The 22,029-nt window shown below is 48.6% G+C and overlaps 1 protein-coding gene across 4 annotated transcripts in view; it reads left to right on the top strand.

Annotated features, from left to right (window-relative positions):
- CNNM1 (cyclin and CBS domain divalent metal cation transport mediator 1) overlaps positions 1–21,117 on the top strand; it is a 51,438-nt gene extending 30,321 nt beyond the window's left edge. Inside the window, exons 5-12 of one of the 4 annotated variants that reach the window (XM_040992331.1) lie at positions 163–262; positions 977–1,024; positions 3,374–3,436; positions 11,088–11,251; positions 17,888–18,074; positions 18,181–18,330; positions 19,884–19,985; positions 20,840–21,117. In XM_040992331.1, coding sequence (XP_040848265.1) covers positions 163–262; positions 977–1,024; positions 3,374–3,436; positions 11,088–11,251; positions 17,888–18,074; positions 18,181–18,330; positions 19,884–19,985; positions 20,840–20,919 — 894 coding nt within the window. In that variant the 3' untranslated portion in view covers positions 20,920–21,117. The remainder of the gene's footprint in view (positions 1–162; positions 263–976; positions 1,025–3,373; positions 3,437–11,087; positions 11,252–17,887; positions 18,075–18,180; positions 18,331–19,883; positions 19,986–20,839) is intronic. The other 3 variants (XM_040992332.1, XM_040992333.1, XM_040992334.1) reach the window with 3 other exon arrangements.
- Positions 21,118–22,029: the final 912 nt, after the last annotated feature.

The following is a 22,029-nucleotide window of genomic DNA, read 5'->3' as shown; positions in this document are numbered from 1 at the left end:
TGTAAAGAACTGCCAACGTTAGAGGTGCTGTTTGTGAAATGTAAATCCGGGCAGAATTAGCAATCTCCTGTGATAACAACAGCAGACGTGCTTGCGATTCTAGTCAATGAAAGAGCCGGATGCGCTCATGTGTACCCTTATCATGCTTCTTTCCTTCTCCAGGGTAAAGTAGAGGTGGAGGTTGGAAAGGAAGGCCTTCGCTTCGAGAATGGAGCCTTCACCTACTATGGGGTCCCAGCCATCATGACCACTGCCTGCTCAGGTATCCCAGTTTCCAAGCCGCGACTTACTGGAGAAGCAATGAAATGTAGAAAAAGCATTCAGGTGCAAGTCTACTTTGATTCCTGGAACAGACCATGGACAAGCTATTTAACTTGCTTTAGTTTTCTTCTCTGCAAAATGAGTGTAAAAGTCACTTTTCATTCAGAATTCATTTGTGCTAAAGAAAAAAGTGACGAAAGAGGTCTGGCATTGTGGTGCAGTAGATTAAGCCAGCATCCCATATGGTTCAAGACCTGGCTCTTGTGCTTTGGATTCAGCTCCCTGCTGACACACCTCTGAAGCAGCAGGTGCTGCCTCAAGCCTTGGGCCCTGACCACCCATGGTGTAGACCTGATGGAGTTCCTGGCTCCTGGCTTTGGCCTGTCTGTTGCAGCTATTTTGGTAGTGAATCAGCAAATAGAAGATCTGTGGGTATATGTCACTCTGCCTTTCAAATAAATAAATATATTTGTTTAAGGTGTTAAAAAATTAAGCAGGAAAAAGCTCTCACATTATCAAGTGTTCACGTTAGAGAGTGGTTTAGTTTCAGCAAGATAAGGTTTCCCTGGCTTTTTGCTCTAGTTTCCTACCCTTCCATTCGATTGCCTGGTCTTACAGGGTTGTCTGGAGCTGAGGGTAGAGTAGATGAAGGGAGATTCCCTTGAAAAGATGTGTCTTCTGAACTGCCTCTGAGAGTGCATCCTTCTCTCCTTAGATAATGATGTGCGGAAGGTTGGGAGCCTGGCTGGATCCTCGGTTTTTCGTATGTATCCCTCCAACCCCTTCCCCATCCTCCCTGTCACAGTCCTGCCTCATCCCACTCTGGGGACCTGGACCACAGGCACTGTGAGCCAGGGCTGAGGCAAGCACCGATGCTGGCAGTCTCTGTGATGCTCTGCCAGGAATGCTGCTGTCTGCCAGGTACCCACTAACTGTGGGTGCTCAGGTTCTGTGTGTGTCTGGAATGTTTCCTGCAGCTTCTCTGCTCACAGGCAAGTGACGAACAGTAGGGAAATGGAGGGCCAGGGGCTGTGAGTGGAAGCACCACTTCCTGCCATCTGCCAGGAAAGGCAGGCAGGTGATGTGTGTGTGCTTTGGTGGATGCAGGCTCAAGCTTTCCTTCTCCACAGTGATCATTCACCTCCCTGCCTTTAACTGAAAGCTCTCATGTGCTGTTTTTTCGTATTTGTTGGGCTAATCCTCAGTAAGAAGTGAGTGCAGGATTTGGGGCTGTAGGCTCCAGTCTAGTGTTTGTCCACCCTCCTCTCAGGTGGTGCAAAGGTGGCTGCCAGCTGGCTGTGCATGCTGCTGGTGGGGGCTGGCACAAGGCTGATGGCTGGTCTGCTCTTTTCTCTCTGTGCTGTGCCTTCTGGCTGCCCCCTGAGCGCTGTTACTGCACTTGTGTTTGCAGGGCATGGAATTGATGGTGATGTCAGTGTGAGCCAAAAAAAGTTGTTTCTCTAGATTTCCTTTTCATTTGTTGATCTCAATGTCGCGTTGCTCTCAGCAGTTAGTGTGCATGGTGGCCATGTTAATGCCAAATGAGGTATTTCTTCTCATTATGAAAAGGATTCTTTGTGTAGTGCTTTGTATTGGGATTTATCAGAGGGTCCCTGCATATAGTAACACAGTCCCTGGAGCATGACAAGGTAATACCATTTGAACATGAGACACTGAAGAAATGACCTGCTACAAACTACTCAACAAGTTGATAACTTACAGAGAAGCATTCCAGTGCCCTAACTAGTTCACACCGCACAGTAAAAATGCGGATTTTAGAGCAACCATATTCTGGAACACAATATGGAAATAATGGGGCAATTTATAGTGTGATTAATTTCACATTCTAGCCAGGCATGTGGCTAAAATGAAGTCTACATGCCAGTCCACTTGAGGAAGATGTGTACCTAGTGCATTATTAGACTGACGGAAGCCAACCATCTCCATCAGGGTTGATGAAGGGAGCATCCGTGCTTGGTGGCAGAATCTAAGATGAGTGAGGAACCAGACACAGCATTGGAGGAACACCTTTATCCCTAATAAGGATTTCCACCATCCATCACGTTAAGGACTCCTTAACATACTCCTAGGACTGTGATAGGTTGCAATCAAACGGCGTCTGTTCTGCCCATTCCAGAAGACCAAAAGAGGGGGGAATTCTGAGGAAAGTTCCAGAAGACCAAAAAGAGGTGGGAATTCTGAGGAAAGTTCCAGAAGACCAAAAGAGGTGGGAACTCTGAAGAAAGTTCCAGAAGATCAAAAGAGGTGGGAACTCTAAAGAAGGTTCCAGAAGATCAAAAGAGGTGGGAACTCTAAAGAAGGTTCCAGAAGATTAAAAGAGGTGGGAACTCTAAAGAAGGTTCCAGAAGATCAAAAGAGGTGGAAACTCTGAAGAAAGTTCCAGAAGGTCAAAAGAGGTGGGAACTCTGAGGAAGGAGGGCTACATAAGGCTCCCCTTCCCACCTGACTGGATAATCTTTCTTTAAAAATCTACTTAGATTTTCTAAGTAGAAGGAAGATAAAACATGCTATCCTCCTTTCCTGTTTCTAGTCCTTTCTGTCACAATCCTCCAGGTTATCAGTGAGAGGAGGAACCTACAAGACCTACAGAAACTGATCTCTCCTTTCAAACCAGTCAGCTGAAAGGAAGTATTTGATTCTTTTTCCCTCCCCACATTTCTGATCCATCTTCATAAATATTCATGAATACTTCATGTCATGAATACTTAAGCAGGCTAAACACAGCAGCTGGGAGTGCCTGGTGGGAAGGCAGTGCTGGGCTCCCTGTACACTTGTCAGCTCCAGAAGAGCATCCCAGAGAAAATGCTGCCCACACGCTCCCCACAGGGGCACTGTCTGGCCTTATGATTGGCATCTCTGATCTCTGAGTCACCCTCAGCATGGTCCATTGTATTTTCTTGTCTTTCTTGAAAGTGACTTTCTAAGAGAACCCCGTCCCCATGTTTCCCAAGGCATGATCCCTTTTTGTAGAGAAGTGATGTCATGAAGATGCAAAACCAGACTGTCTCACCCACTTTGCTCTTTGTCTCTTTCCTTTTGTGTTTATCTTCTCTTTTTGCAACTCACACATCCTTGGCCCCTGATTCTTTAGTGCCTGTGTCTGTGTCACGTACCTTCGCCTTCAGCAGAGGGGACTCTCTGGCAGGCTCACCAGGTAAACATGCATGGATGTCTCGATTCTCTGTAAGTCCAAGTGGTGTACAAGCAGCTTTGGGTCTTGGTCACTATCCTGTATGAGAATTAATCTCTGCCAACAAGCATGCCCACGTCAAAGACATAGTGTGTCACATAAATAATGCTGTCATGCACACACAACCCAGCATTGCTGCTTCTGTAGCATCGTTTGTGAAGTTGCCTTCGAGGGACAGATCTCAGTACACATGGAAAAATGATGAGGGTAGAGGCAGTGGGAGTTTCTCCTTGTGGTTTGTCTAGGGGATAAGCAGTGAACAAAAGAAAAATAGGAAGAAATTGGGTGACACTTTGCTTTATTGCTGCCATCCACCTTCCCGTCTAAGAGCTCTTCCTACAGCTAGCCACCAATCCATATTCACCCCCCTTTAAAATGTGATCATCATATTCCCTCTGCTCTATTCTTACAAAAGAAGCTGTTCTTAAAATTTCCAAACCAATTTTTCATTAGGCTTAACCTCTCTTGTTAATGAAATGAGTTACTGGATTTCTTTTTAATCAAATAAAGTAGCTCCTTGTGGAGCTCTACGATGATCCAATTGAATAAAATGTAATAAATCTGAACTATCAAATAACTGGTCATATTATTTTCATCTGTAGAGAATGATCTCTTATGCTTGTAGAGCAAGTAATGACCAAGACAGGAACCTATTTGCTAAATTGCCTGGCAGTTAGAATACAATCCAATGCTAAGTTGTGAGATCTCACTGTATCCTCTGTCATCAACAATTTAGTTATATTTTGTTGCCTGCATTAAACACCCTCAGCTTTTAAAGGGGCTGTGTTCTAAGACCTCCAGCCCTTAAATCTGCAACTTGACAGGTATCTATGTTGGTCTCTTTTCTCTCAAACCTTGTTTTCCCATCAAAAATCATCTGTTTCCCACATTTATCTTCATAGGACAAGTCACTATCTCCTCACCAATGGTCTTTGTCTCAATGGAGAGTGATTTTCCACTGAACGAGTTTTTCTTGCTTTGTGAGAGCTCCTGCCTTCATGAAAATTCCTGGAGAATAGAGTTGCCCTCCTCAACCAAATGGTCTACTCCCACATGCCAACAAAATTAGAAATGACTGCTTCATGGGCTTTCAAGATCCTTCACATGCAGAGAACCTTGGGGAAGGCCAAGCAAGTGCTATGAAAGTTCCACAAGAGAGGGAGGACACACATTTCTAAGAGATTTTTCAGCCAAAGGGATCAAAGCAAGACCCTATTTTCCTTTTGAATTAACCTTTTGTTAACTTGATGACCCAGTTCACTATAAATTTCCAGTTTAGGGAGGTACATTCTAACTCATCAGTGTTTATCGTGACAACGTCATGGTAACACATGTCAGGCAGAGTCAAGTGGCTGGTTTTTTGAAGTCCCTGATATTCCTGATCCAGCCTTGCTGGTGCCATGGGCCCCTTAGAGCTTGTTCCATCATCCACACGTGTTCCCTAATTGTGGGTCTTCAATCTGACAGAAAAAGAGCCAGGGCAATGCTGATTCCAACCCCAGGCTCAACTCTGTTGGGTGGAGCAAAATGACAGGTGCAATGGGAGGAAAGGAGAGAGAGAGAACATCTTTCCTTCTTCTTTAGCTCTCTGTTGGTTTTTGTTCACAGCCAACTTCACTACCTTCTCAATGTTCAGGTGACCTCCCAAGACCTATAGTATTGGATTCCCTCTGCCACACTGTTTTCTGACCATATCACCTGGAATTTTGTGGAAAAGGGTCCTGGACTCCTTCTTCCCCATATTTAATTTCTGGTTCTGATCCAGTAATTACTACACATCATAAGTATTAATGCCATCTTACCAAAGGAATCATAAATACTGCAAGTTACTAGGGTAGGCATTAGAATCTCTGGCCAGAGGCCTCCAAGCTTCTTTGAATGTAGGCACGTGGTACGGATTTGCATTTTAAAAGCAGCCTGCTAATGAATGTGGTGTTCAAAGGAGTCCTTGCACCAAATACTGCAACCTATTGTTTGACTACGAATCACCAGCCACAGGGAGTTTCTTTAGCCTTAGTTTCAGCTGAGTGGTTTGTGGATTTTCCCCACAATGTCGAGTAATTAGCCAACTGAAATTTCATTTAGAAGTGAAACATCTGAGCAGACCCACGACTCCTGTTCATTCTTCCCTGTCCTGATGATGAAGGTAACAAAGAATATCCATGACAGTCCTTCCAGATCCACAGAAGTACAGAGAAGGGAGAAATGTCAGAGCCAATGTCAGAAATTTCCAGTGCGCAACTGTCCATCCAGAATGTGCTCTGAAATCAATGATAATGAGAGTTTTCTCTCAGATTCTGCAAAAAATAAAATAATTGTTTTACTTTTCAAAACGTGGCAAGTGGAAATATTCCTCTGGGTTGGCTCTTGTAGTAAACATTTGGGAACCATTAAAGCTTCATGTAATGTGAGCGAGTTCATCTGGGATCCTAACTTGGGCTGACTTGAGGAGTTCACATTGTAGCTTTGACAGAGGGCTGGCTTTTGGCATTTGCTTTTCTGATGTTAAATGTTACACAGAGGATGAATTTTAATAATTCTAGCATGTACTTTTAGAAGCCTGGTCATTGAACTCCCCCATCCAAATTAGAGAACACAGATGGCCCAAAGCACAGTGACCATGACCAAAGGAGGTGATTCCCCATTGTCCTTCCCGATGCTACAAAAGCCATAGGCAGGCACCCACCCTGCCCCCCTTTTCTCTCAAATCCTCAAGCTGAAAGGGGGAGTAGGGTATTCTACTTCTGTGTCCTGGCTCCTACTTCCAGGATGGGGTTGTGAGGCTCCCTAGATGAAGGTGGCAGCAGAAAAGCCAGAGTCCCAGAGTCATCCAGCCTCAGTACCAGTTTGTGAAATCCTCTTCCACACGTTCTCCTGCTGCACATCCAGTTCCATCGCACTGTCTGCTCTACACAACCTCTGGGATGCCAAGTAACCAATCAGGACAGATATCTCTTGCAAATCAATGCCTCAGTTGCTGCAGGAATGAGGTCTGTGACACATTTGCAGCAGCTGGTTGGGGGCCTAAAGCAGGAAATCCAGCTCCCTGCCCCCAGTCATGCCAGAGCCAACTTGAGGGTGTCATGTAAGTGCAAAGCGTGCCAAGGGCATGGGGGACCTCTTGTGACAGGTCCCATGGTCAGTTTTACCCATCGCTGCTTGATCTGTGTCCTTTCCAACCTGCTTAAACTAAGGATGTTCTTCCTTGCTTCACTCCCCCAAGTTGTGCTGCTGTGCTTGCAGGAAATGCCAAGGGGAATTAAACAACTTGAACTAGTTTGCCATGCTGTGGGGACACTCGTCTGTTACTGATTTCTTCTCTTTTTTTTTTTTATTAAAGGCATTTTTTTCATTTCCATTTTCCTTGCTCAGAAATCTCTGAGTGTATGTGCACAATTACCAAAATGCCAAGTCATCAGCATCCTACCTATTGAGGAATGTCAGGCTGTGGGAAACAAAATCACTGATCTTGCACAACACTCAGATGAGCCGAGACCTTCTTTGTCATGAAATGAGGCTTCCTGTTTCTTAAAAAAAATGCTTTTATAGATCTGACCTTTGTAGGACAGTTGTGCCTTTTGGTATGGGCAATCATTGGAGATTTTGTGACTAAACAAACCTTTTAATAGAATTTTTGATTAAAAAGAAAGACATGTTTCTCCTCCCAGCACAATAGTGTGTTTGACCTATGAGCCCCTGTGAGTAGCAGCAAGGTACCCATGAGACGGTGAGTGGCGTTTTTGTGGGGGATAGGAGAAGGGGTTGGGCATATAGTTGCTGCCTCTGTTTTGCAGTGAGGAGAAATGATTCAGAAATTTCTTTGGGTGGAAGGAGGTTGACAGGTCACCCAGGCTCTGTTTGTCTGTTGTCCTCCATGAATGTATTTGAAGTTGCAATTTAAGGGTCGGGTTATGTGCAGCTCAGGTTAGGCCAGGCAAAACCAAGCACCATCAAGAAGGGTGGTGAGTCCTTAGGAAAACTATAAGCCACAGACCCTGCTCTGTACCCTGGGTTTGTCCAAAAGGAGTGGAAGTTTGACCAACCAGGATAAGGTAGGTTGTTCTGGATTCTACTCAGAAACCAAAGATGTCAACCTCCTGTAGGACTGTATCCCCCCTGCTCCCACCCATCTTATTCACAGCATTGAACTTTGAGAAAAGAATCTTGACTTGCCTTCCACATACCATCCTAGAATAGTCACAGATAGGTCTGGCCAAACCAGAACTCATTACTTTGCTTTCAGGGGACCAGAGTCAGACATGAAAAGCACCTTTTTCTGTCCAGTGTTTCAATCACCTTAGTGCTTCACTCTGTTCTCTGTGGTGCTATCATTGTCCCTCACATTCCAGAGTCCTCTGGGAGAGGGTCCTGTCCCTGTCCAGTGCATACATAGAACCCTACACACCTGACTCAAAAACCACCTGTTCCTCAGATTGTTATTACCTGGCCAGACAAGCAGAGAATCCTGGTGTGCCCAGTGGCCTTCTCAAATTACCAGACCAAGCTCTGAGGCTTCTTGGTGTCCTTTAAGTGTTGTTGCATGGGATTTAACTCTACCTACTGCATTCCTGAGGTATCCTGCCTCCACCCCTAACTCCTTGGGGAAAACAGCTTCTGTAGAGCTCCTCTAGGTTGAGGAGAAAAAGTGTTCTGGTTCTAGAACTTGAGAGCTTTGGAGCCATTTTTAACAATATCTAGATTCTAAATCAAATATCCATAAGAGACATTTGAAATTTTACATGTTTTTAAAGTTGATAGGACAGATGGACTGTTCTTCTCTCCGCTGGCTCACCCCTAAATGCCCACAACAGTGGGGACTGAGCTTTCCAAAGCTGAGAGCCAGGATTTCAATTTCGGACTCCATGTGGAAGGCAGGCTCTCAGTCACTTGTCCATCACCCCTGTGTTTGCAGGAAGCTTGGATTGGGAGCCAAGCTAGTATTTCAGTGTGGACACTCAGATATGGAAAAGGGGAGTCCCAGTGAGAGACATAACCTGTAAGCCAATACCTGCCCCCATCCCATGCAGTTTTAACTGAGCACCTGCCCTTGGTCGGGAAATGTACTGGGTATGAGGGATATAGGGATGATGATCAGAAAACACAAAATCATTGCCAAGTATGTGCAGCCACATAATTAGCGTTTGTGAGAAGTGCTTGGAAGAAATGCACAGGGGGCAGTGATGGAAGAAACCAGGGGCATCTGTGCAGGGTGGCCAGACAAGGTCCTGTGAAGGTGAGAGCTCAGATGACAGCTAGTGACCAAACAGTCAGCAGCCATTAGTGGGGTTGGGGTGTGGAGAAGAGATGGCATTTGCTGAGGAAGAGGAAACTTTGTGATCCCAGAGACCCAAGGAGGCCTATGGGCTATCATGAGCCAGGAGGGGCAAGAAGGACCCAAAATGAGACCACTCAGGAAAGCGGGGGCAAGGGCACAGAGGCCTTAGGTGCCATAGCAAGGAATTTGGGTTCCATTCAGTAGAAGTGGGTTTGTGGTTTTGCAATGTTATTCCAGCAGCTGAGATGAAAGCCGATTCTTAGTGGGGGACTCGAAGGAAGGGTGGTGGTCTCTGGGCCTTTGCTGGAGATAGAGACAGAACAAATGGACCTCTCGTGTTGAAGGCAGGGTTGGCCTGAAAGAGTGACAGGAGCCCAGATGACTGCTGAGCTGCTGGTTAAGTCACAGCATGGAAGTGAGAAGAGGGAGATTGGCAGTGGAGGCTTTAATTCTAGAGACATCTCAAGATAGTTATTATAGTAGCTCTAATGAGAAAATTACTCAACCTGGTGTTATTTTCGTCTTTCTGCTGCATGGTTTGCCAGGCAGTAACAGCTTGGCAGCAAAACAGTATTGATCCTGACCCTGCATGACTCAACTCCAGATAGATGGAGATCAAATCTTTGAGTTGGTGCCAGTGTTGTTTCAGGAGATTGATTAAATTCCCCAGGTTCCACCCTGAAAGAGTAAGAACCTGAATCTCTGGGATCTGTGAAGAAACAGATTCTTCTTTGAAACCTCTAACCCACCCCCACCTTTTTGGGAAAGGAATGCATTTGGGAAAGGAGTGGTGTTGACTGGAAACAGAGGGGTGGACCCAGAATGATAGCCTGGTGGCTAAATCATCACAGCTGCTGCACTTCCCATCCAGCTCCCTGCTTGTGGGACTGGGGAAGCAGTAGAGGATGGCCCAAAGTCTTGTAATCCTGCACCCACATGGAAGACCCAGAAGAAGCCCATGGCTCTGGCCATTGCAGACACTTGGGAAGCCAACCAGTAGATGGAAGATCTTTCTCTCTCTCTGTGTCCTTCTCTCTGTAGATCTGCCTTTCAATATATAAATAAATATTTTTTAAAAAAGGAAGCCGAGGGGTGGAAGGACTTTGCTGTGGTGTACAGACTTGTCCCGGGGATGAGGCAGGGCTAGGGTTCCCTTCAGTGCCCTTCATGTTGCTCTTGGGAGGACAGCTGTGCCGGCCATTCTATAGTCAAGTGATGTGGTTTCCATGAGCCTTTCTCTTGTAGTATGTTATTCCTGTCACCGTATTCCCAGGTGCTGTATCCTTGCAGGGAGTGTATTCAGTTATCCCTGAGCAATGTGTTCTAGACATTCTTTAGTATTCTAACCAAATGGGACCCGCTCTATGTGAATGTAGAAGCTTGTAGGACCAGACATGCACCTTCCCAGAGCCCATGTTGTTCCTTCTAGACCACATGCCAGAAACCTAGAATCCTGGAATTGCTCACCTAGCCCTGGTAGGGGACGATAAGAGGTTGAGCAGCTCTGGGCAGGGGCGGCCCTCCCACCCTGAGCCTGTTCCAGTTAAGAACACAAAGGATTTGAGCTGCTGTACACATTTGTCAAGTACAAGGATGGACCTCATCTCAACAACTGGTAAATGCAGTTGATAGCCTATAAATATTTATCCCTGTGCCCTGTGGGCCTGTTTGGGCTGTTGTCCTAGCTCCTGCCAATGTTGGGCAGACCTGCATTGTCCCTGTTGAAATGTGTCACCAATGTGAGGATTGGCTGTCCATACTGTGATAGTAGGCAGATAGACCAAATCGAAGATCTTGGCCTTTCTAAAATAAGGCTTGTGGTGGAGTCTGTAAACTATTTCACAGTCAAGGGTCTCGTCTGGGTAGGAAACCATGCTCACAACCCTTCTCCCCTCCAACCCCCCATACACAAACACGCATGCACACATGCTGTACAGGAAGCACGTTCCCTGCCCCATCCCCAAACACACACACACCTAAAGGAAGCAAACGCTCCAGCTGCTCCATGGGAGAGGTTGGGTAGCCTACGAACCCAGCAGAGCCAGGTGTCCTGTGTCTTAGGGATCTGCCCGCCCTCCCCATCCTGCCCCATCCCACCCCACCCATGAGTAGCAGCAGTTTGGCCCTGCCCTGGGCTCTGGTGGGGGGCTGAGGTGAGAGTGCGATGGGCTCTCCCTTCTTCCACCGCCCAGTACCGCCACCACTCAGGGGGCCTCAGTAAACAGCACCTGTCTCTCTCTCCCTCTTTCCATCTTCCCGTTCTTCCTCCCCCTCCCCCACTCCAATCCCCGTGCCCTTGTCTCTCCTCTCTCTCCCGCCCTCCTCCCTCTCCATTTGCAGTAAACCGGTCCCCTTCTCGCTGCAGCGGCTTGAATCGCTCTGAGTCTCCGAACCGCGAACGCAGCGACTTCGGGGGGAGCAGCACCCAGCTCTGCGGCAGCAACAACAACCTGTACACGCCCGACTACTCAGTCCACATCCTCAGCGACGTGCAGTTTGTAAAGGTACCTCCACTGCGATGGCTGTCACCTCTGGCTTAGCTCATGGGACCAGGAGACCCTCATTCCTTCCCCCTGTGCTGCAGCCTGTCATGCTTGCTGGTACTGGAAGGGCCTTGTTTCCAATAAATGTCGCTGTTGTTCATTGCCTGGGAAAGCAGGCACAAAGCAGGAGGTTGGCTTGCTCCTGATAAGTTGCCCTAGAGTGCATCCTCTGAATCTCACAAGGTCCGCACCAGGTTGATTTTGCTGATTTTGTTTTCAAGGTGAGTTTGCTGGTGCTTAGGGAACGGAATGTCCGAGAAGAGACCATGCCATACTTTGCATATCACAGTGTGTTTTTCACACCTTAATGCTTGAAGTCTGAAACATCATTGCCCTGTTCTCTAAAAATCCTTTGTTGCAACCTGTCAGGAGCTGTCTGAAGAGGACCCCTATGCCAGGGCCTTGGCCTGCTTGCTCGCTCACAGACTCCCTTGCTGCCTGGTTAGAGGCTGGCATGGCACAGGGACCTCTCGGTTCCCCCTTGCTGTTGATCAGTAGTGCGTTTTGCTTGCTTGGCTTTCTGGCATTCTGCAAACCATCGCAGACTTTGACTGTATGTGGTCCAGCCCAACAACACAGCCCATGAGTTCCCTGGGTACCTGTTGTTCCAGATGCAGTCTGGGCAATGAGAGGTGAGCAGAGATGCCAGAGGTGGCAGAGTATCTGTCATTCTGTCCAGAACACACACCCTTCAGAGAGCAGTGTGTGCTGGCAGGCTTTCTGTGTTCTAGAACTCAGTGGCTGCCCTGGGCTAACACTGACTCCAGCAGATTAAAGTAACCGTGCAAAGTTGCCAGGGGGAGGGACAGATCTGGAGAATGAGGTAGGTGATAAGTGTCATTTATAAGGGGCTCTGGCCAACGCCCTTGGCTGAATTACCTATTTATTGTCACTGTTCCTCTCCGAGGTAAGTATTCCTGTCATTCCCCATTGCAATAGACTTGAGTACCCAAAGGTTGAATTCTGAAATCCCTGGACTTTAGGAAATCCCAGGGGAAGAGCTGGGGAGCAGTGATCTTGGGCAGCCATCTGAGTCAGTGAGCAACAGCCATGGTGTCTAGCAGAGGACATTGGAACGTGCAAGGAAGTGAAACCTTGACAGTATTGGCCTACAGCTCCCCCACCCTCCCTTTTCAGTGATAACACAGAACTTCCTTCAATGTAGAAGTGGTGAAAAAGCAAAGAGAAACTCGGATGTGTGGATGCCTGATGGCTTGTAGGACTAGACATGTGGTTGCCTGAGTGTGCGGATCATGAGCCCTTCATGAGGGCCTGCTCTATGTTTGGCACTGTGAAGGCCAAGCTGCTGCCTTTGTGGACCTTACACATCTGGAGGACAAGATGGACAAATGAGGAACCACGTACAGGATCTAGATAATTCCAGGTAGTGTGTGCAGAAAACAGACAGAGCCCTGGGACAAGCAGAGATTAGGCCCAGAAGGCTACGATGCTAGGGTGGAAATGGTTCTCACAGCAAGTTGAGCAAAGGGGGAGCGTGTTCTAGACAGAATCAGCAGAGGCAGGAAGGGGCATGCTAGCCAGGGATGTGAGTGCTGGCCTCTGGTGGGCAGAGAGGTGGAAGCTGGTGTGGAATGTGGGTCAGAAGCAGTGTCACCTGTGACCTTGAGGTCAAAGTGAGAGATTTGGATGCTGTTCTGTGGAGGGGGTGCAGGATTTGGAAGCTTGCTTCTCCAATCTGTCTGCTTTAGGCTGCTGCAGTAAATTAGCACACGCCAGGTGACTTGGATGGTAAGCACGATTTCTCAGTTTTGGAGGCCAGGAAATCTAAGTTCAAGGTACTGGCAGACCTGGTCTGCGGGGGGCCCACCTCCTGGCCTGTGGATGGTCTTTCATGTTGTAGAGAGCAGAGACAGGGAGTAGGGTTTCTTCCTAAACTTCCTAAAGCTTAACATGGAGGCTGTGCCACATGACGACCCCTCTGACACGAGCCCCACCTCCTAAAACTACTATGATGGGGTTAGGCCTTAAGGATATGAATTTTAGGAAACAAAAAACATCAAGCAACAAAAAAAGGGAAGTCATCTTCAAGGTCCACATTAGCAGGAAGCTGCAGTCCAGAGGCAGCTGCTAGCATCTGTCCTTGGGTCACTCCCAGAAGACCTTTGCTCAGACCTCTCTGACCTACAGCACAGAATGTGTCCTTTCTACACATGTTGAAACTAAGAGGATGAGATATTAGAGGTTGGGAAGTGGAGCAGAAAATAGACACCGATTACTGTGTCACTCCAGATCAGTATAAGCTTGCAGCTTCCCTCTCTCTAAAATTTCCATAGGGACAGGCGTTTGGCATACTGTTTAAAACCTGACTCAGAACACTCACCTGTCATACTGGAGTGCCTCGTATGAGTCCTAGCTACTCCCCCATGACACAGCTGCCTGCTGATAGATGTCCTTAGAGGCAGTTAATAATGGCTCAGGTAGCTTAGTCCTTGCCACCCTCTTGTACGACTGGCTGGAGCTGCAGGCTGCTGGCTTCAAGCTGGCCCAGCACTGCCTGTGGGTGGCATTTGGGAAAGGAAATGGGTGGAAAATGTCAGTTTCTCTCTCTGACTCCCTGTCTTTCAAATAAAATGGAAGAAAAAATTTTTTTTCATAAAAAGGGAAATGACATCTAAATTCGACTTGTGATTCTGAAATAGATCCTTAGAAAACTGGTAGACATTTCTACAAGAAAGAACTTTGTGAGTTCACCCTCCTGTTTTGACAAAGTGTTTGTTTTGTTTTTTTTTCAGGTAAGCCAAGATTATAGCCTAGGCTACAGTTAAAAATTACCTCCTCCCATTGAATAGCTTTGTTAGAGGCATTGTTTAGACTGCTGTGGTTTCTATCGCCCTCACCTGTCTGCCCTGTTCCACAGCCCTCAACCTTTTTCAATATGAGGAGTTTTAAATGTACTTATTTGAAGGCCTAGCACAGGCTAAGCCTCTGCCTGCAGTGCTAGCATCCCATGTGGTTACCGGTTCTAGTCCTGGCTTCTCCATTTCCCATCCAGCTCCCCTGCTTGTGGCCTGGGAAAGCAGTGAAAGATGTCCCCAAAGTCTTGAGACCCAGCACCAAGGTGGGAGACCCAGAAGGTCCTGCTCCTGGCTTCAGATCAGTCTAACTCTAGCCATTGCATACCAGTAGATGGAAGATCTCAGTCTCTCCCTCTCTGTCTGTAACTCTTTCAAGCAAAATAAATAAATCTTTTTTAAAAAAAAAATTATTTCAGAGGCAGAAACAGTTAGAGCTCCCATTTACTCCGTCACTCCCTACATGTCCGATAGCTGGGAGTGGGTCAGAGCCAGGAACCAGGACCTCAGTCCACATGGGTGTTAGGAACCTCTGCCTCCTTATACCAACAATGTGGAAGCTGGAGTTGGAACCCAGAGCTGGGAATGGAAGCCAGCTACTTGAATGTGGACATCTTAACAGTTAAGCCACTGCGAGGAGTTGGTGAGAAATCAAAAGAAGACTGCAAAAAGGGTTTTCACAAGCTGCACAACCTGTGTATGGTTGAAGGAGGGTTCTGCATGAGCTTTCAGGCCCCATGGACTGAAATTCCAAAACAGTGTTAAGTCTAGGAGTCCTTAGAACTCAACATAAGCTACAAAATAGGATAAAAAGGTGCATCTAATGATGATTTGACGAAGCCATAATAACATCACTTAATAAGGTTTGATGGTACGAACCAATCTTTGTATTTGTATTGAACAATGTCCTGTGAGGTATCATTGTTAAGCTGCAAGTATTTGACCGATGTCTCAGTCTGGTGTACACAACCTTGACCAAGGTGCCCCGGCACCATCTGGTGGCAGAATCCCTGTATTGCAGGATGTTGTTTTGAGGGATGAAAAGTGCAAAGTGAAAACAAAGCATCGTAACATACCAGGAGACATCACATTGGCCTTAAGATTGACTCTAGACACCTTGGTTGCTAGGTCCAAAAGGGGGTAAATGTTTCTGTGAGCGTCAAGGTAAACGGACATCCATTTCCTCTGTCACGTCCAGGGTGCTTGAATTCTTAACTGCCCTTAGTAGGAGAGAATCTGAATTTAAGCTGTTGGGAAGAAATGATTGTATCTACAGCAATGAAGATAAAAATGCAAACAGGCTGTCTTATGAAAAATAGTTTTATTCCCTGTGTCAACTAACCAATAAGTATTTCTTGAGCATTAACCATAGTTCTGGGTGCCATGAGATGTACTAAAGAAGCATGAGTATAAAATGCACTTTGAGGGGTAGGCATTTGGCACCGTGGCTGAGAGACTGGGATGCCTGCATCCCAGGTCAGAGAGCCTTGTGGAGAGCGCTCACTTGGAAGACTTAGATGGGCTTCTGGGCTTCTGGCTTCAGCCTGAGCCATCCCAACTGTTGAAGTCATTTGAGAACCAACCAGTGGATACAATAGTCATTTCTCTATCCCCTCCTCCTCTCCCTCTCTCTTCCGAAGAAAATGAAAATAAATAAAAATCAGAAAAAAATTTTACCAACATCTTCTGTTACATAAACATGTGTAACCTGTCTTGTAAGTACAGTAAGACCAAGTTAGGGAGTGGAAATTCAGGTTAAATTACAATGACCAATGCAGGAGAGCATCTAATTGGTTATAAAATTATGAGGCATTTTGAAAGCAGCATGTTAGCTAGAGAACTGAACCTTTATCAGAAGAATTCAGGCAATGCCACATGAAGCAAACCCACAAACAAGAGAACGAAGGGCCATTAGACGGGACCATGTGGAGAGAGGAGCTGAGCCAGCTGCCGGCCGCTGGCCATGCGAGGCCAGATTATCAAGCAGGGCAGAGTGGTAGGGCAGGTCTATTGGCCCTTCCTGCCAGAGCAGTAGCTGACATTCACACACAGCTGTTGGCCACCTGAGTTGTGGCTTATCCAAACTGACATACTAAGTGGAAAATGCACATTGGATTTTGAAGACTTAATACAAGAAAGAATGTCAAAGTCCTTGTTAATTACCTTTTGATATGTTAAGCGACATGCCTTATTCAAATTAATTTCACCTTCTTTTCTTTGGTTAATGTAATTGTGAGGAAATTGTCAGTTACCTGCTGATGCACATTCTATTCCTAGCCACCAGCACTGTGCTAGATAAAGTCCTGTTCTGGGTTGTTGGATCCCTGCGGGCCAGGAATGATGCTTGAATTTAGAGAGGTAGCTGGGGAGAAGCGGGGCGGAGGCTGCCTCCTGTGTGCTACACCTCCCGGGGTGTTATCTTGTCAGCTGTTTCTTTAAAGGTGACATGTTGGCATGGCAACAACTTAGAGTTCAGGGGGAAAGATTTTAAATAAAGCAGTGTGAAAGCAAGGAGCTGGGACACATGGAGGAGGCAGCCAGCAGGGTGATGGCTTTCCCTTTATACCATCACCACTAGGACCCATCATCACCTGCCCTCCCGCTCCCCGCTGCCCATCCACCCAGCCACAGTCCACCAGGCTTCCTCCTCTTCTTCTTTAACAGTTTAGAGAAAGGAAGAGAGAGAGAACTGTAATATACACTGAGGAACAAAAAGTACCTCCTTTCCATCTTTGTAACTTTCCTGCCTGAAATTACGAGCTTCCCCTTCTGCTCTAGCTCAGGCCCAGTCTTCCAGATGCCTTCCTTCGCTGGTGAACTTTGACACGCCAGGAAAATGCGGTGGTCGGCCGGTGGGCAGGGGCAGCCGAGAGATAGCTGGGCTGTGCTCCTATGTGTGGCAATTGGCTAAGCCCAGGTCAGAAAGGCCTGTGCTTAGCTAGTCGGAGCCTCCAGCTTCTGACATGAGTCCTGGGCAGGAAAGATCTCCCTAAGGTCCCCCTGCGCACTGACTGCCTGGGGAGGAGATGGCTCGTCGGAAGGACCAACGTGTGCTCGATGCTTCTCACTGAGGTGTGCGCTAACCTCTCCAGGAGGTTTGATTATGGGGTGGTTTGAGTGTGTTCCCTAAAAGGTTTATGTGCTGGAACCTGGGTCTCCAGCATGAAGAGGTGGCAGATTTCTAGGAGTCGGGGTTTTGAGGGAAGATGATTAGCTCAAGAGGTACCACCCTGAAAAGGGATAAATGTGATGCTCACAGAACTGGGTTAGTTCTCAGGAGAGCAGGTGGTCGTAAAGTGAGGCCACCCATGCACTTGGCCCCTTCTGCTCCTGGCCGTTCCATGCCTGCTCCTCAGCCATGCTGTGATGAAACCCAGGCAAAGCTTTACCAGCTGCCAACACAATGCTGTTTGACCCCTCCAGCCACCAGACCACGCGCCGAGGAAACCTCTCTGTAAAGAACCCAGCCCTAGGTACTTCCTATAGCAACAGCGACACAGACTAAGATAGGCTTCTCGGACTGCGCCATCAGTTTGGGAGGTGCCAATTACATGGAGCCACAAGAGTTGGTGGCAAACGATCGAGGGCCCCTTGGCAGCCCTGCTACACAAGTCTGGTTCTCGGGCCTCACAGGCACATGAGTGGGGCTGCTTCTGAGCTGGGCACTCACGGGCAGGGTCTGGTTCTCGGGCCTCACAGGCACATGAGTGGGCTGCTTCTGAGCTGGGCATTCACGGGCAGGTTCTGGCCTGCTCCTCCTGACCCTCCACCTGCCTCTTTGCAGATCACCCGGCAGCAGTACCAGAACGCACTGACTGCCTGCCACATGGACAGCTCCCCCCAGTCCCCTGACATGGAAGCCCTCACGGATGGGGATTCCACCAAGGCCCCCACGACCCGGGGCACTCCGCAGACACCCAAGGACGACCCTGCTGCCGTCTCATTCCTGAACCACAGGAGCAGCCTACCATGTGAGTCTGTTGGGCAGATGGTTCTGCCTTCCTGCCCCAGCCCTACCTACCCAGAGCCCCCCTCGTGTGCCTCACAGAGCTGATATACCCCCGTCCCCTCTCCCAGGCAGCCGCTCAGATGGGCTCAGAAGCCCGGGCGAGGTGGTATACGTGAGGATGGAGGAGCTCGCCTTCACTCAAGGAGACCCAACCGACTTCGAGGAGCAGAGCACACAGCAGCTGTCACTGTCTCCGGCCGCTGGTCCCACACAAACAGGTCAGGGAGGCAGGCTGGGTACAGATGAGCATCATCCTGGGTGAGCAGATGCCACAGGGCAAGCTGGGTCGAGGAACCCTGGGATTCCAGTCCTGGAGTACAACTTCTCGTGCCCTGACATAGCCACAGAACAGACATGAGCAGCCACGAAGCACCTGCTATGCCTTGGGCCCCGTCTCATTCCTTCTCCTAAGCCCCTTGTTAGTAGGCGGTGTTAGGGGCCAGAACTCTGCCTGGGTTCAGACCGTGGCCCCTTCCTGCTGGAGCTGTGCAATCTTAGGCAAGCTACTTAAGACTGGATTTCCTTATCTCAACAGATGGTTTTCTACATGAATAGGTATAAATGATGGTAGCTTTCTTGGAAAGGAGCTTTGAATATAAGTGGGATAACGTGTGAAGGGTGATGCACGTCCCAGTGTTTATCTGTGTTAGCTAGTTACTATTTCATCTGCTTCGCAAACTAGGACACCAAAGTCAGCCATCATTCTTATCCTTCCTTACCTGAGGTCTCAGGTCACACAGCCTCCCTCTGAGACACTGGACATTTTGGCCTTGGCAGTGAAGGCGCTCCAGCAATCCTGACATGTTTCTGTGCTTGGCTCACACAGGTCATTCTCAAGCTTTGAGTAGCCCCCTTTAGGACGAGCAGAAGGAATAGTACTGCCTTCAGGCCAGCAGTCCCCCCCACCACCACCAAGAGCCTTCAGACTGACCCTAACCCAATGTATCAGAGCCCTCGGAGGCAGAGCAAGGCCCTGAAACAAACTCAGAAGGTCAGGAAGCAACCTGTCACAATGTGTGGCTAACCCAGTCTTGGATCTGAATATCTGAATTTAGAACTGGAGTTGCTTTTATCCCCTACACATGGAATCCATCACTGTAGCGCAAAGCAGGAGAATGGCTCAAAGCAATCCAAAAGGAGGCAGGGCGTTGTCTTTGGAGCTCACCTAGTCCTCACTCCTCATGGGACACGGATCTCTGGAGCCCCAGAGAAGGGAAATGACTTAATCAAGTCCCAAAATTGTGTTTAAAGCCTGCTCAGTCTCGTGGTGCTTGGTGCAATGCAGTTTCCAACCTGCCTGCCTGCCTGCTTGGGTTGTTCTGCACTTGCCACAAGCCTTGAGCAATTCCTGGCTACGACGTTCTGTAGCTCTCAGCATCCTCTTGAGGGTCAAAATGGAGACAGGTGCTTGATGGTTGTTGCCCAGGGTTTGAGTGAGTAAAGGAGGAGACACCCCCACTTGTCCCTGCATGAGCTTTTGGTCTGGCCAGGATTCAGAGTAGAGAATATACCTCCTTTGCCAAGTGGTGTTTGGGGAGAAGGTGTCATTCCTCCCTTGCCGGGCCTTCTGGGTTCCTGCTCTTGCACACTGCGTTTTTGCTCCTTTTATGGCACTGAAATGCCTCTTGCTGACTCATCAGAGCCAACACCCTCCAGGTCATCCCTCCCTTGCCACACCTGCTGCAGGTTGGTCACCCAAAACTATCTTGCCTAAATCCCTGGGTGTGTAGGTTGAAAAACCTTGAGTTTTCTCTCACCTTTCCTGTCTCAGCGTCAGATAAGGAATGTTTCAACATCAACGTGGATTCAGAGACCAGCCCTTGCCGTAGCGACTTTGAGGAAACTATGGGCAAGAAGCTGCTGAGAACCCTGAGTGAGTAAACTTGTCCCCGATTGAGGCCGCCCCACTGCTGGCTGGTAGGAAAAGCACCAGCTGCTTGGGGAACCTTAGTGAGGTTCACTTGTCGTTGGGCCAGTACTGCACCCTTGATAGTGGGGGGATCTGCTGCACCTGGTGGTGGTCTTGAGGATAGGGAAGTCTATGGCCTGTGGCTGTAGGTCAAATTGTAACGTCCCTCCTCCACTTGCTCTTATCAATACTCTGGACCAGAAAAACCCATGTGCTACCTGTGGCCACAGTGGCAGAGTTAAGTACTTGTTTGTGACTCCATTTGGCCCACAGAACCTGTAACATTTACTATGTGGTCCTTAAAAGAAGAAACTTGTGTCCAGCTGACTTAGAGCATGGGAAAGTGGTCCAGGTGGGGCTGGGGGTGGATGGAATCTTGCGCCTTCCAACCATCAGCAAAGCCAGAGCTGGGGGCTCCCACCCCACCGCCCCCGTGCGGAACGGCACTTCCTTCAGAGCTAGAGAACCAAGTCCCTGTGGTGGGGCTTGCAGCTGCAACCACAAACCTTGGCTCCTGGGACATTAAAGACGGTGAGAGCCACTGCCTCCCTCAGTGGGTGTCTCAGGGTGAGTGGGGAGTGGGGCTGGCGCCCGCGGGGCAGGAAAGACGTGATCCTGAGTGGTTACAGGCTTCACTCAATCCCTCCAGGAAATCGACGTGCCAGGCCTCACCCTGGATTTGTGGCTTTTCAAAGATGTCATCTTAGGAGGGAGGTGCTTCCTAAACCCTCCAGATGTAGCTGTGCTCAGCAACAGGAGACGGGCAGATTAGACCAGCTAGGGCGAAGTGCGCCCTCTCATGGCCTGATTCTTTTCAGGTGGCCGGAAAAGGAAGCGGTCGCCAGATGGAGAGCGAGCCTGTGAGGACAGCTCCAACCTCACGCCTCTGATCACCTGAGCAGAGAGGGCAGCAGTGGCTGGGCGTGGAGGATTCCAGAGCTTTGGGGAGATCCCGTCCCCACCCCCTGCTCCCCACTCCCGGGGCCTCCCCCAGGTGACAAGGCCTTCTGCCTTCCTAGCCACTGTTCTGCCCCCAGCTGTCCATTTGGCAGATCTCCCCTCTCTGCCTCCAACTTGACTGCGAGCCTTGCCGCGGCTGTCATGGAGGGAGGTGCCTTCGATGAAACCAGCTGGACATGGTCTGTCCACAGCACAGTCTGTTACTGGAGGAGAGATGAGCCCAAGCCAACAGCACCGTCCTGGGACCCCTGATGTTCCCCTTTCTTTGGGCTCCCCTGTGTCCCGGAAGTCACCTTTCTTTCCTCCAAATTGACACCTTTCTGCCACGTTTCACGCTTATCTTACTGTAAGGTGCCACTGGCAGCCAGGCACACAGAAGGCTGGAGGAGCCAGGGGTGAAGGTCAGTTCAGGGGACGCACCAAGAGCCCCAGGGATTTGTGTGCGGCGGTGGAACTTGACTATACCGCGTGCAACTAAGTCCGAGCACAGAACAGTCGGGGACCAGTCTCCTGTTAGACCAAGGCTCCCGCAGCCTGGAGAGAGCCAGGGGAAGGAGTCACAGCTGAGTGGACAGAACGGGAGGTAGAGCCTCAAGCCTCCGTTTTTCCCAGGGACACTTGTTCTGGCTCCCAGTCCATAGTCCTGCATTGATGGGTATATCTGCTCTGGAAGAGGAAGAGCAGAAAGTGGGAGCCAGAGATGAAACTTCAGGTTTTAAGAAAATAATCATGAAAGAGAAAAATTCATATGACTGGCAAAAGATTCCAAGCTGTTAAAGCAAGTGTAGCCATGACAAACCAAAGAGTGCCCATGTCAGTCAAGAGGGATGTGTGCTCTCACGAGACTTCAGTGTGCATCACACGGGAATGTTGAAGAGTCGTTCTTCTTTGTCGTCTGATCCCCCTGACCCACAGCCCTTTCGACACTACAGCAGGTCAGCTAAGTGTATTTATTACAAGAACTCAGTCATAAATTCCTGGTTTTTCTCCTGTACATTGGGGCAGATGTAATTCCAGAAAGAGTCACTAGATGGCAGGATTGCACGTA

Source organism: Ochotona curzoniae, unplaced genomic scaffold (assembly GCF_017591425.1).
Source record: "Ochotona curzoniae isolate NIBS_2020 unplaced genomic scaffold, NIBS_Ocur_1.0 contig_66, whole genome shotgun sequence".
Lineage (NCBI taxonomy): Eukaryota > Metazoa > Chordata > Mammalia > Lagomorpha > Ochotonidae > Ochotona > Ochotona curzoniae.
This window is presented reverse-complemented; position numbering and strand designations above follow the sequence as displayed.